Below are 15,048 nucleotides of genomic sequence, written 5' to 3' on the forward strand. Positions count from 1 at the left end.
GAACCGATCAATGACTGTAAATGGCTATGTTCGGCTTCTTGGAGGCCACCTGTAGCCAGTTGTGAACATGATGTTCCCAAAGAACGATATCATTTGATCAGGCCACAGATTTTCTGGACAATTCGAGTGAATGATTTGGCCATCCAGATCGCCCGACATGAATCCCATACAACGTTATATGGGACATAATACTTTCGTAGCTATGGACGGCTATAGAGACGGCATAGCATGGCTCAGTATTTCTTGCAGAGGAGATCCAACAACTTGTGGAGTCCATGCGACGTATAGTAGCTTTACTTCGCCGAGCAAAATGAGGTCCGACAAGATTTTAGGAGGTACTGTAACACCTACAACGCCTCTCGGTGTTAATAAACCAAAATAGCTCCCAAATTAGCTCCCTTGCCCTCGAAATATAAATCCAGAAAATGTCCCAAGCCCCTCCACAAGTAGTAACTTACGAAATAGAAATAAGAGACAGATAGAGGGAAATCTATAGTAGAAAAATAATAGAAAAAGGAAAGAATTTTAATCATAAATTTTGGAAGCATGGGAGGGGGGGGGGAGATAGAAATGGTTAAATTATTAGTTATTCTTATATATGAGAAAAGCAATATTATAGTCACAGGACGTAGGTCTTGAACACCAAACATAGCGTTTACTAAAGTATAAATAGACATACAATGCAAATATGATACTCCAGTCTCTACCCTCTAGTCTGTTCGAAGTCAATTAGGACGTACAGCTTTAGGAAGCAACAATAGGAGCTTTATTAAACCAGGGCGCAAGAATAAATCGCGACGAGATTGTTTTTTTGGGAAGCACTAATTTCAGATCAGAATTAGAACTTTCGTCATATTAGAGGAACGGGGAGGTGATCAATAATCTCTCTGACTTTAACGTCACTTCGTGTGAAGATTTAAATATTTTACGGAATGAACGATTTTTGGACAGATTCGGACTTTGTATTGTGATAGTGGAAAAGCTTTACTTCACGTGACTAGTAATCATAGTTCGTGACAGTTTATGGATATTAAACGGGAACAATCTTTTTATCGAAAGTGACAGAACATGTTTTAGTATCTCTGATATTGACTGGATTCCAGATTAGATACTTATTCAAAGAACCCCTTTGAATGCGATCGTGTGAATGAACTGATTTATTAATAATTATTGTTAAATAAAATAACGTGTTAATTTGAAACTGACTATTCGTCTTGAACTTCGATTTAGGTTCATAAATAATTAGGTTACGTGATTTTCACCTAGAATAAACTGCAGACTAGTAACTGAAACAAGTGAACGAGAATCTATTGAAAACACTAGTATCAATTTACTTATGCTTTTTTTCCTTCAGAACTGGGAAGACAATACGTGTAGTGACTCACTGGGGTTAGTTTAAGAACTAGTCGGGATAAAACAAAACCCCTCAATACCAGTCAATGTATAGATAAATTAGCATTCCTACTTTCATGCAAGATACGGAAGTCGGGATAGAAAAAAGGGTCGCTACAGTACTCGAGTAGTGGTAGATGTAGGTGTAGATACGCACGTGGCGGGGCGGGGGCCGGGCAGCCCAGTTCGACAGCCTCGTCGCTGCCGTCGGCGCACTGCGGGATGCCGTCGCACGCGTTGTAGATGGCGATGCACTCTCCGGACTCCCGGCACTCGAACTGGTACCGACTGCACCTCCGGCCTGCACAACAACACCGCCATGCGCTGTTTGCATCTTTCTCTCTGGAAATGTGACAGACCAGTTTGGAAAGCATGGGTACAGCAACAGATGGGTACGACAACTCTCGGTTCATTGAGAGAAAGTCGTCGCCCAGATACCCTTTTAACAAGGTAATCATAACTTCAGAACCAGTAGTCTCTACATTTTGAATGATGTAATATGCAAATAATTACGAAATAGTGTCATATCAAACATATGACACTTGGTCAGTTGGTGGGAACATCTATTTTAATTTACATGTTATGAAATCCTGGTATACCATATCGCTCATTTTTCGTTCTGTCGACCAAAATACTTGAAGCTACATTTGGAACAACATGAGAATTACTATTATCCATCTTTGTAACTAAAGTACAGGTAACATAATCTACTAATTTTCAAATAATTATGAGACCTTGCGAAATTATGCAACACAAGACATATAAACAATGCTCACCAAAAGCTCCCAAATGTACCGGGTGATCAAAAAGTCAGTATAAATTTGAAAACTTAATAAACCATGGAATAATGTAGATAGAGAGGTAAAAATTGACATACATGCTTGGAATGACATGGGGTTTTATTAGAACCAAAAACAGAACAAAGTTCACAAAACGTCCGACAGATGGCGCTGGACAGCAAAACGTCTGTGACTGCGAATGACAATGGTGTATAAAAGAAGCTGTAATAAGAGAGAGAATCAGATGCGCCAGCAGTCGCTGCATCTTGACGTTACCGGGAAAGGCGCTTTTAGTGAAGCTTTATTATCAGAATGGGGAATGTGGTAGTTCAGCATTACAATCCTATCGCCATATGAAGGGGATTCGAACGGGTAAAGGTCCGTTGACAAATGCAGCTGTGGCGAGAATGATTGGTTCAAATGGCTCTGAGCACTATGGGACCTAACTTCTGAGGTCATCAGTTCCCTAGAACTTAGAACTACTTAAACCTAACTAACCTAAGGACATCACACACATCCATGCCCGAGGCATGGTCGCGCGGTTCCAGACTGAAGCGCCTAGAACCGCTTGGCCACAACGGCCGGCGGCGAGAATGATTTCGAAGTTCGAAGCCACGTGTTGTTTAGAAGACAGACCCCATAGTGGCCGACCGAGCACAAGGCGTAACGCTGCTGAGACAGTTCGGGTAGAAATGGAGACTATAGCGGGTTCGTCTATGCACGGGGAAGTCAGCGCTCGTGCAGTCGCGCGTCGCACCGGCATTCCATACACTACTGTTTGGTTGGCACTTAATCGTAGCCTCCGATGCTATCCGTACAAAATCCATCGCCATCATGAACTGTTACCTGGAGATTTAATGAATCGGAGGGCATTTGCGGTGTGATCATTTCAAAAGATGGCGGAAGATGACGATTGGTTGAGTAACATGTTGTGGACCGACGAAGATCATTTCACGCTCCGAGGGTCTGTCAACGCCCACAACTGCAGAATTTGGGCTACCGAAAATCCTAGAACTGTCGTGGAAACTCCATTGCACGACGAGAATGTCACGGTATGGGTTGGATTTACCACATCTACCGTTATCGGGCCTTTTTTCTTCGAGGAAATGGGTGATTCTGGTTTTGTAATTGCTACCTTGACGGGTGAGAGGCACGCCGATATGTTAAAGAATCGCATCATCCCCAGCCTGGCTGATAAACACCTGCTGGAAAGTACGATGTTTATGCAGGATGGCGCTCCACCCCATGTTGCTAGACGCGTGAAAGATCTCATGCGCACGTCGTTTGGTGATGATGGTGTGCTCATCCGCCACTTTCGTCATGCTAGGCCTCCCATGTCCCCAGACCTCAGTCCGTGCGATTATAGGCTTTGGGGTTACCTGAAGTCACAAGTGTATCGTAATCGACCGACATCTCTAGGGATGCTGAAAGACAAAATCCGACGCCAATGCCTTACCGTAACTCCGGACATGCTTTACAGTGCTGTTCACAACATTATTCCTCGACTACAGCTATTTTTGAGGAATGGTGGTGGACATATTGAGCATTTCCTGTAAAGAACATCATCTTTGGTTTGTCTTACTTTATTATGCTAATTATTGCTATTCTGATTAGATGAAGCGCCATCTGTCGGACATTTTTTGAACTTTTGTGTTGTTTTGGTTCTAATAAAACCCCATGTCATTCCAAGCATGTATGTTAATTTGTACCTCTCTATCTACATTATTCCGTGATTTATTCAGTTTTCAAATTTATGCTGACTTTTTGATTACCCGGTATATCGAAAACATGGTAGGAACACTGTGCTTAATCTTGTTATCGTTAACGAAATTGTTCGGTCTGCTTATAATGAATATCCCAAACAAACATACTCATTTCATTATAGTGAACAGAGCACAAATGAAAATTCGATTTATATTAAGATGAGGGAGGAGAGGGAACTTGATTTCTATTGGTTGAGAGGTTCGCCGACAAGATATTAGGCGGTACCCCAGAACTTGGATCGCCTCAGTGTAGATGTAGATGTAGATGTAGATACGCACGTGGCAGGACGGCAGCCGCGCAGCCCAGTTCGACAACCCCGTCGCTGCCGTCGGCGCAGTGAGGGAGATTTCAGGGAGGGTGTCCAGTGACCTTGGCTTACCAGAACAATTTACTCTTTGTCCCAAAACTGTCGCTGTGATTCAACGACCTAGCCACATGCCTGTTGGAGGGGAAAGGGGAGGGTTCCTGTGATATTTGTGTACAAGAACAATAGGCCCTTCGTTCTTGTATGACGACTGACACTGTTATTCCCATCTGTAAGTCCACTTATTTCTTTAATACCCAAGATTTTGTCTCTATTCGGTTTTACCCCCATCCTACTCACTTCCCTCCATTACCAAATTAACTACTTCACAAGGCCTCAGAATAGGCCGCTATCACCGAATCTCTGCTCTTGTTAAGTTAAACCTTCTCCTCTATTCAGTATCTCTGAACATGTTATCCATACTACACACATAATCGTCAGCATCCGTTTGAAGCCATGCTTTTCGAAAGCTGATTATCTTCTTCTATGAACTTATTGTCATCTATGTATCACTCCCATACAAGACTACACTTCAAGTTAATACTGCGTAACAGAGTTCCTAGCACTTAAATTTATACTCAATTTCAACAAATTGATCTTTTTCAGTGATGCTTCTTTTACTGTTGCCAGTCTGCATTTTACATTTACATCATCTCTACTTCTGCCGTTATCATTTATTTTTCTGCCCAAGTAACAAAACTCAGCTACTACTTCTAGTGTGTCTTTTCTTAATGTAATTGCCTGATTCCATTCGGTTCCATACCATAATTATAATTTTGTTGATATCTTCTGATCATCTTTATATATAGATGTTAAAATTTTTCTTTCATTCGCAAACTCGTCTTTTGCTATTGTCGATCTCTATATTATATGCTTCGGCCTTCGTCAGTAATAAGCGATATTGCTGCTGTGGTCTTCAGTCCAGAGACTGGTTTGATGCCGCACTCCATGCTACTCTATCCTGTGCAAGCTTCTTCATCACCCAGTACCTACTGCAACCTACATCCTTCTGAATCTGCTTAGTATATTCATCTCTTGGTCTCCCTCTACGATTTTTACCCTCCATGCTGCCCTCCAATGCTAAATTTGTGATCTCTTGATGCCTCAGAACATGTCCTACCAACCGGTCCCTTCTTCTTGTCAAGTTGTGCCACAAACTCCTCTTCTCCCCAATCCTATTCAGTATCTTCTCATTAGTTACGTGATCTACCCACCTTATCTTCAGCATTCTTCTGTAGCACCACATTTCGAAAGCTTCTATTCTCTTCTTGTCCAAACTAGTTATCGTCCATGTTTCACTTCCATACATGGCTACACTCCATACAAATACTTTCAGAAACGACTTCCTGACACTTAAATCTATACTCGATGTTAACAAATTTCTCTTCTTCAGAAACGATTTCCTTGCCATTGCCAGTCTACATTTTATATCCTCTCTACTTCGACCATCATCAGTTATTTTAGTCCCCAAATAGTAAAACTCCTTTACTACTTTAAGTGTCTCATTTCCCAATCTAATTCCCTCAGCATCACCCGACTTAATTCGACTACATTCCATTATCCTCGTTTTGCTTTTGTTGATGTTCATCTTATACCCTCCTTTCAAGACACTGTCCATTCCGTTCAACTGCTCTTCCAAGTCCTTTGCTGTCTCTGACAGAATTACAATGTCATTGACGAACCTCAAAGTTTTTATTTTTTCTCCATGGATTTTAATACCCACTCCTTTTCTTTTGTTTCCTTTACTGCTTGCTCAATATACAGATTGAATAACATCGGGGAGAGGCTACAACCCTGTCTCACTCCCTTCCCAACCACTGCTTCCCTTTCATGTCCCTCGACTCTTATAACTGCCATCTGGTTTCTGTACAAATTGTAAATAGCCTTTCGCTCCCTGTATTTTACCCCTGCCACCTTTAGAATTTGAAAGAGTGTATTCCAGTCAACATTGTCAAAAGCTTTCTCTAAGTCTACAATTGCTAGAAACGTAGGTTTGCCTTTCCTTAATCTTTCTTCTAAGATAAGTCGTAGAGTCAGTGTTGCCTCACGTGTTCCAATATTTCTGCGGAATCCAAACTGGTCTTCCCCGAGGTCGTTTTCTACTGATACATACAGCAAAAGTCCTTTACTACTGTTACTGTCTCATTCCATTCCATTTCATGACAGGTTGATGTTCATCTTACACGCTATTTTCAAGAAACCATCCATTTCGTTCAGCTGATCTTCCAAGTCCTATATCATCTGTGGTAGGACTGCAACGTCATCTGCAAACCTCAGTTTTTATTTCTACTCCGTGTTCTTTAACCCCTTTTCAAATTTCCCTTTGATTTCCTTTCCCGATTCTCAATCTACAGGGTATATGCCACCACCCTACCTCACTCTTTCCTCAACTACCGTCTCCCTTTCATGTCCTTCGACTTTTAGAACTGCAGAATACTTAATGTACAAATTGTAGACCAACTTTATTTTATCCCACCTATCTTCTGATTTTCGAAGAGTATAATCCAGTCAACAATGTCTAAAGCCTTCTTTAAATCTACTAATGTTATTCACTTAGATTTGTTTTTTTCCTGTCTTGTAAGACAACTAGTAACGTGAGTACTGCCTCTCATGTTCCTAAATTTCTCTGTAATTCGAACTAATCTTTCACAGAGTCGACTTGTACTCCTCTTTTCATTTTCATGTAGATCATTTTTGTCATTGTTTTGCAACCATTACTTATGAAAATGGTGAAACCGAAAGATTCACACGTATCAGCATTGCTTTCTCTGGAATTCGGATTATTACATTCTTTTCGAATGTTTAGTAACTTTATCTGTCTTATATCTTGAACACCAGATGGAATAGTGTTGTCATGGTTGGATCTCGTAAGGATCTCAATAATTCTGCAGGAATGCAGTCAACTCCAGATGTCTTTTTCGTATTACGTCTTTAACCATTCTGCAAAAATTATTACATACAATTTCCAAGGCTCTGGATACACACATTCAAAGGACTACTCATCCGTTTTTTTTTATTTTAATTGAGATAGTGGTTGTAAGTTCATTACAGTCTGACTAGATAGATGGCCATTTGTTTATGTAGCTACAGACTTAATTAACTATTCAGTTGATTTTTGTAAATACACCTTTAAGTGTTTTGTATATGCATGCCTGTGGGTGTATAGGATAAATTTGCCCAAACATCAGACATATATAACCTGGCTGATACTTTATCGAATTTTAATTATGCAAGCTTGTGCAATCGTAATAATGCATCCGTGCAAGCTTGAGCACGTATGCTAACAACAGGGCGGCTTGCACGAGTTAAGCGTCAGTTGAGAGACATGTTTTGTAGAGATCCCGTCGAGAAATCTAAAATACATCAAATGTGAGTTTCTTGAAGGCTCTTTATTCGTGATTATGAAAGTCAGCATTTTCTATACCAGGGGTGGCCCAGAACTTGGTTCACAAGCTGTGGTCTGGCCCATGTGCCATAGTGCTCAGCCCGGCTGCACACTTTCCCCACCATCACGGCACATTGTCTGAGCAGAAGGGGGGGGGGGGGGGGGCAGGAGTGGAAACTGTGAACGCGCCTATTTAAACGGCAATGCAGTAACACTGCATACGCCTTGGTTTCATATTTCCCAGAAATGCAGACGAAGCAAATTTTCAGTATCATACAATTATTTTTGGCACGCTGGGGACATAATACAATTTTTATACAGTACAAACTGTCAGTGTATACACTGACGCACTCAGGTTACCATATGACCATGGCATACTTACTTTCATATTCGAAAAAAAGTTCTTTCACGCACATATATGTTGACTGCAACTGTGTAGTACTTCTGCAACCTCATTATGGAGACGTGGGAACACTACCCAAGGAAAAAACAATGTGCACATCCTCTACAATTTCAACGTAAAAGAATCTGTCGTTAAAACGGGAATTACATAGACCATTTAGTTAGCTCACAACTGAAATGGCAAACGATCTCGAGAACAGCTAGAAAAGGATATAAGATTGGCAGTCTCCTCAAATTCGTTCGAGGCAATAACAAATTCCTCAAACCATGAGTTTTCTTTAATGTTAGTCAACTTAGGAAACTGGACTGTTTGTCAGAATTTGTCCCTTCTACAACGCAATTTTCGTTGTAAAAGCGTCTCCAATAAACCACAAATGGGTTGTTTCTCACCTTGCAGTGTCTTACTGTGGGCAGTGTGCAGTCCAGTCCATTTAAAATGCGAGGTATGCAATGCATTCCGGATGTTTTAGCGAGTTTTATTCGATAAAACATCCTAGGCATGCCCTTTGACTTAACCAACGTACTTTGCAGTAATATATAAGGTTCCCATACTCTTCGCTCAATTCCACTGAAGACAGTTGCGACTGACGATGGAATACTGCGTGCAACTTCAGAAAATGTACTATTTGCGCTTAGAATTCTCATCACTCTCGTTTGTCATTCCCATTCATTTTTAAAGGCTAGATCGTTAGATTGGCTCATGTTCTTGCAAACAAAACCTGTGAACGTCATTCGTGCTACAAAAAAATATTAAAGGGTAAACAACGCTGACAGAGTGATTCTACCGAACTGAGGACAGTTGTGCCGACCGAAAACTGCCACACCGCAATACTAAACGAAATGTCGCGCTGTAACGAGGGCAGTACTTCCGGTAAGAACTGAGCAACGGCGACACAGGCCGAGTCTCGGCCAGCACGCGGCCCGCAAGTGCAGCACGGGTGGTGTTTGGCATGCCACGGCCGGCGCTCATCTATGGCGTATACAGTGTGTCTCTCGTGAGAATCATCAGGCGTGCTTTCTCTGGTGTTTCGGCAGATATTTTGAATTTTATTTTTGCAGTATGTAGCTGGGCTCAGCCCTATAAAATACTGCTCGTCAGTCCCCCATGCGACACCCACTGTCAACGGAAAGCATCGGTTTGTTACCCGTTACAGACGAAATAATTTTTTAAAGCTACGTTTTACGTGCCCAGTCGCTAGAGTGGTCCCAATTTAGTCTAGTCCTATATTCGTTTTATCGGTGTTGTTAACAGAAGCAGTAAAACACGAAGAACAAACAAAAGGCACTGTTCCGCTCATTTCAACTGTAACCCAATATTATAACATGAAACTTATAAAAAAATCTGTCAGTGTGATACAATTATGGTGTTTTAATTGTAAATACATTCCAGTGCATTAATGTTCGAAATTTCTTTACATGAGCAAAGTATTAAACATCTGAAGTAGGCAGAAATCATAACATACACGATGAACATTAATAAAACCCACAGACTGCAGAGACGGATTCCTGACTGGAAATAGAGGGAAAAAGGTCCTATGAAAGTAAGTCCGGAAATGCATTGTTGCCACGGTAGGTGACGCTGACGAATGACAGTTACTCTGGCCATGTGCTGTGTTTTCCTTGCGTGCTGTAGCCTGTGTGATAGACGCAGCGCACTGCAAGCAACAGAATTGTCTAGTATTCATGTCGAGAACAAACCGAAATGGTGTCTGTGTACTACCAAGCTGATGAAAACGTTCGAGAGGCAACACGGCCATGCCAAAACAAGCACCCTCACGGACACCAACCGTATCACGCAATATTTCAATGTGATCGCGGGTCCTTTCAGACAGACGAACGTGTAAGGAGGCGATAGACTGTATGTGCACCAGTTTTGGAGGATCGGTTCCCGTAGGATATTGAGACGAATCCTAGTACAAGCTCCAGGCAAGTGGCCCGCCAACATGGTGCAAGTGGAAGTACGATGTGTATGCTGCAAGATAACCGCTACTATCCCCATCACCTGCAATCCCATGGACGCAACTTTGAACGTCTGTTGTGACGTGGATGTGGTGCAGCTCTGTACTGTGTTCCGGGACGATTTGTTGTCGTTGCATGCACACCGTCCATTTCCGGGCACATGTTCACAGGACCTTTCTTCTCCATTTCCAGTCACCAATACGTCCCTGTAGTTTATCGGTTTTATTAATGTTCACCCTGCATAAAAGTGGTAGGCCTGTTCCATCCAGTCAAGAAGGTGTTTCCCCCCAGTGTATTTCAGTGTCAAAATCACAAGCATTTATCACAAGTAAACATTTTTCCTCCTTTTGAACCCACACACATTTCGTAAAACCGTGTAGCACATTGCTGGCACGTTTATCCAAGGGAGCTGTCTATAACACTTGTTACTGCTTGTTTCATATCTTCCTTAAACTACGAAGCACGTGGCTTTTTTCTGTAGTATATACGGGCCATGTGAACAGAAACCAAGAAAACGTGTTCTCTATAATTTTGCAGTAAAACATCAATTAAACTAATAATTTGAGTGAGCGGAAATAGCCACACGTGTCTATCTATCTATATCCGAATCCCACTCCAGCTACTGCCGGGTATGGGTGCTGACGAGTCCTCTCCATTTGGCTCGGTCCTCCCATCACTTTTCTTCCTCCACTTGCTGCCATGTCACACCTGTCCTTTCTACAGATATTCTCACTCCCATTTTCCACCGTGTTCTTGGGCACCCTCTAAGTCTTTTCCCATCCATCTTTAGTTTTTCCATAATTTTGGGGAGTCTCTGCCCATGCATCCTCCTAACATGCACATACCATCTGAATCTCCTTCTTTTTTTTTCAATTTCTTCTCTCATGCTTTCTTGTTTAAGGTACTTTCTAATCTCTACATTCCTTACTCTGTCCATTCTTGTTTTTCCCTTAACTGCTCTGACAAATTTCATTTCCCCTGCTTGCAGTCTGCTCTAGTCCCTTTCTATCATTGTCCATGTTTCTCCACCATAGGTGACAATAGGGAAGTAATAATTCTTATGCGTAAGTAGTTTTGCTTTTTCTGAAACTTCCTAATTCCAAATCAGGTGTTTCCTCCCTTCTGTAACCTCCTATTAATTTCGTTATTCTTCCATCCCTAGATATTTCACTCCCTAAATAAGTGAAACTTTCTACCACTTTGAGGGGTTCTCCATTCAAGGTAATACTTCCGTTGATCCCTTTCTCTCTTCCAAATACCATTACTTCACTCTTATCTTTATTTATTTTTAATCCATACCTTTTCATCATTTCCTTCCACGCATCAAGCTGTAAATGTACATCTCTCTTTATCACCCCATATTACCATATCATCTGCAAAAATCATCTTTTTGTCTTTTTCTTTTACTATATCTTTAACTGCTCTATTCATTCCTCCATCTCAACATTAAAAAGGGCAGGAGATAGAATACTTCTTTGCTGAAGTCCTTGTCTTATTTCGAAGTATTCAGAGTTCCCCAATGGTGTTCTAATTCTACAATTGTGTCCTCTGTACATTGTCTTTATAAAATTAATGCATCGATCTTCTATACCTATCTTCTTCATTTCTTCCCAGAGTCTTTCCCTGTCAACTGAGTCAAATTTCTATGTCTATAAAAACCAACCAAATTTCTATGTCTATAAAAACCATTATCACCCTTTTGTTATACTCCCAACTTTTTTCCATCAGTTGACGGATAGAAAATATCAGGTCGATCGTGCTTCTTCCTTTCCTAAACCCATGCTGCTCTTCACTCAGCTCCTTTTCTATCTCTCACTTATTCGATTTAGTAAAATTCTTTCAAAAATTCACACGTGTACGGAGCGAAATAGCCGAATGTTCAGACACGTAGAAAAACGCGGCAATTTGGACTTACGATGCACACAGTATGTAACAAAAAGAAAAAAAATCGCTCTGAGTACTACGAGACTTAACATCTGAGGTCATCAGTGCCCTATAACTTAGAACTACTTAAACCTAACCAACCTAAGGACATCACACACATCCATGCCCGATACGGGATTCGAACCTGCGACCGTAGCAGCAGCGCGGTTCCGGACTGAACCATATGGAACCGCTCGGTCACAGCGGCCGGCCACTATGTTACCTGTTTTCTTATACGAGTAACAATAAGAGCTAAAAATTTCCATGTTATTGTGCGTTATACACCTTAATTTGTTAGGTTGTATTCTTTAACTGTGGCAACAGTCCATCACAGTTGACTTACCTCGACAGTTTGTTCTTCTGTCCTGTCAGTAATGTAATAGGAGACACACTTGCTACAACTAAACGTGCCAACACAGAAATACTGGCACATACTGAACGCAAAACGGCCTCAACTGTGTGATGTATTAGCGCACTGTTGCAACATTTCTTATTTCAGGTGCATTATCCCCTTGAGTGGAATATCCCCACTGTGGCCAACTGCAGCAGCGACTGAGCAGCGCTGCTGCATGGCCGTAGCACCCAGCACAGGGCACAGCGGTACACCAGGCGGAAGAAGTTTTTCGTCTTGTTACTCAAATTAATATCGTACTGGACTAATTTAGGATCGCTTTATCGAATGGGTATGCAAAATTCCGTTTTAAAAATAATTTTGTTTGGAAGGGGGAGCAAATCAACGTTCGCTGTTAACACTGCCCGTTGCAGGAACGATGTGACAATTTTTTTGGATTGAAACCAGCTGCACACTGCAAAAACTAAATTGCAAATATCTACAGAAATAGGAGAGAAAATCATTTACATTTGCATTCACTTCATACTCCGCAAGCCACCTAACGGTGTGAGGCATTGAGGGTACTTCTGGTACCGCTATCTGATCGCCCTTTCCGTATTCTACTCGCGAACAGCGCGTGGGAAGAATGATTGTCGGTAAGTCTCTGTATTAGTTCCAATTTCTCCATTTTCTTCGACGACTCTTACAAGAGAGACACGATAGGATTACAGACGTATCTTGATAAAGTGAACAGGAGCACAGCGTGTGATCTTCTTGCTAAATACACTGCTGTCCATTAAAACATAAACACAAGAAAAGACAGTAAATAAAGAAATTTTTATTTTTATTTGTGTGCACAGTGCGATAGAAATAATACATGATTGAATTTCTTGGTGGTTTGAGGGTATAGAGGGCACGAAAATTTGCTACCTCCGGTAAAACGTCTGGGCATTGAAGCATTCTCTGCTTGGATGCAAGATACTGAATTCATTTTACTAGGATGCCTACGAAACGCGTGTTCAAATCCGCGGTACGTTTGAACGGTACTTCTCTATACTACCGACGTAACGACATTCAAAACGTGCAAACCTTTTACGAGAAAACTTTACGCCACACAACAATCACGTGACATCTGGAGTCAGTTCTATTTTCCGCATTTGAATGCAAGCTCCATAGAGATTCCTATTTCGTAATGTCCTACATGGATACATCAACGCTGATTCAAATAGTATTCCGTTATTCTAACAACATGAAGCACATAGCTGAAAGCGAACTATGGGTCGCAGAGCAGCAGTGTTACAAGATATCCGAGTTTGTAGCTCCTTGTTTAAAGCCGCGGTGCTGTGTAGACATGGAAAACAGTTGTACTAGTACGCCTGCTTGACAATACAAGCAATTTCTGAACAGAAACTGTCAAATTAAAACTACGTGTCGTACCAGTTTCGAACTTCGCACCTTTGTCTTGCACGGGCAAGTGCTCTACCAACTGAGCTACCCAAGCACGACCCTCGACGCATCCTCACAGCTTTACATTATTTCCTGCCTTCCAAACTACACAGATGCTCTCTGGCATAGCTTGCGGTACTAGCACTTCTGGAAGAAGGGATACTGCGCAGAGGTCTCGTAGCTACTGACCGGGTGGTGATTCCAGAATGAATTTTTCACTTTGCAGTGGATTGTCCGCTGATATGAAACTTCCTTGCAGATTAAAACTGTGTGCCGCACGGAGATTCGAAGTCAGGACCTTTGCCTTTTGCGATAAGTGCTCCTCTTACTAACTACGGCACGACACACGACCCACAGACACAGCCTTACTTCTCCTAGTACCTCATCTACCACCTTCAAAAAATCACAGTAGTCATCGTACACAACTTGCGTCACTATTACTCCTGGAAGAAAAATGTTGCAGAGACATGGCTTAGCTATAGCCTGGAAAATGTTTCCGGAATGAATTTTGACTCCGTAGCGGAATGTTCGCTGTGTGTCTGGCGCACAGTTTTTTTCTGTCAGGAAGTGGCCCATCATCTCACACTCCGCTCCAGGGTGAATAATTCACTTTGGAATAATTGACCAAGTAATAATGAGCAATTCACAGCAGACAGACTACCACACTGCAAAATGAAGTGGCGTGCCGACTGGGGAACATACTTGCGTTCTAGAACCTCAGTGTGAAAGTTATAGAGGTATCTCGAGGAGAACAGTGTATTCGATTTCAGTGTGAATCTTTGCTGGACACTGGACGAATTAATCAAGTAACTTTCGTAAACTATCCAAATGACTATAGACTGAACACTGAACAAAACGGAATACGAACGTACTTAGGCCCTAAGCTGGAGATGAGAACAACTCATATTAGTTTACATGAAATGTATTCGCAGTTGCGAATATGGACTACCATAGCTGTATAATAATGACGACAGCTAAAATTTGTGCCAGACCGGGACTCGAACCCGGATTTCCCGCTTAACGCGAGCGGTCACCTTACCATTGGGTTTCACTTTTCAAGTAAAAAGTCTCATCTGTAGGGGAATATACATAATGGGTGTATGAGTACGCGATGTAGGCACATGGTTGATGACACAGGGAAGTATGAGTGTGAGTCGTACATGGATAGCCAAATGGTAAGGCGACTGCTCGAGATAAGCAGGGAATCCGTGTTCGAGTGCCAGTCCGGCACGAATTTTCATCACAAACTATTTTATATTCCGGGCATCCGCAGCTGTTGAAAGGCATAATCTTGGGAAGACTTCCACTTACAGTCGATATAATTGTTGCTTATTAAAACTCAATCGGTTTCGCGGCTTACAGC

General features: G+C 41.8%; 1 protein-coding gene across 2 annotated transcripts in view; it reads right to left on the bottom strand.

Annotated features, from left to right (window-relative positions):
* Positions 1 to 15,048, bottom strand: part of LOC126194676 (uncharacterized) — a 660,760-nt gene that overhangs the window by 144,681 nt on the left and 501,031 nt on the right. For both annotated transcript variants that reach the window (XM_049932877.1, XM_049932876.1), the window contains exon 4: positions 1,550 to 1,693. In XM_049932877.1, coding sequence (XP_049788834.1) covers positions 1,550 to 1,693 — 144 coding nt within the window. The remainder of the gene's footprint in view (positions 1 to 1,549; positions 1,694 to 15,048) is intronic.

The sequence above is a fragment of the Schistocerca nitens genome, chromosome 7 (assembly GCF_023898315.1).
Source record: "Schistocerca nitens isolate TAMUIC-IGC-003100 chromosome 7, iqSchNite1.1, whole genome shotgun sequence".
Classification (NCBI taxonomy): Eukaryota; Metazoa; Arthropoda; class Insecta; order Orthoptera; family Acrididae; genus Schistocerca; species Schistocerca nitens.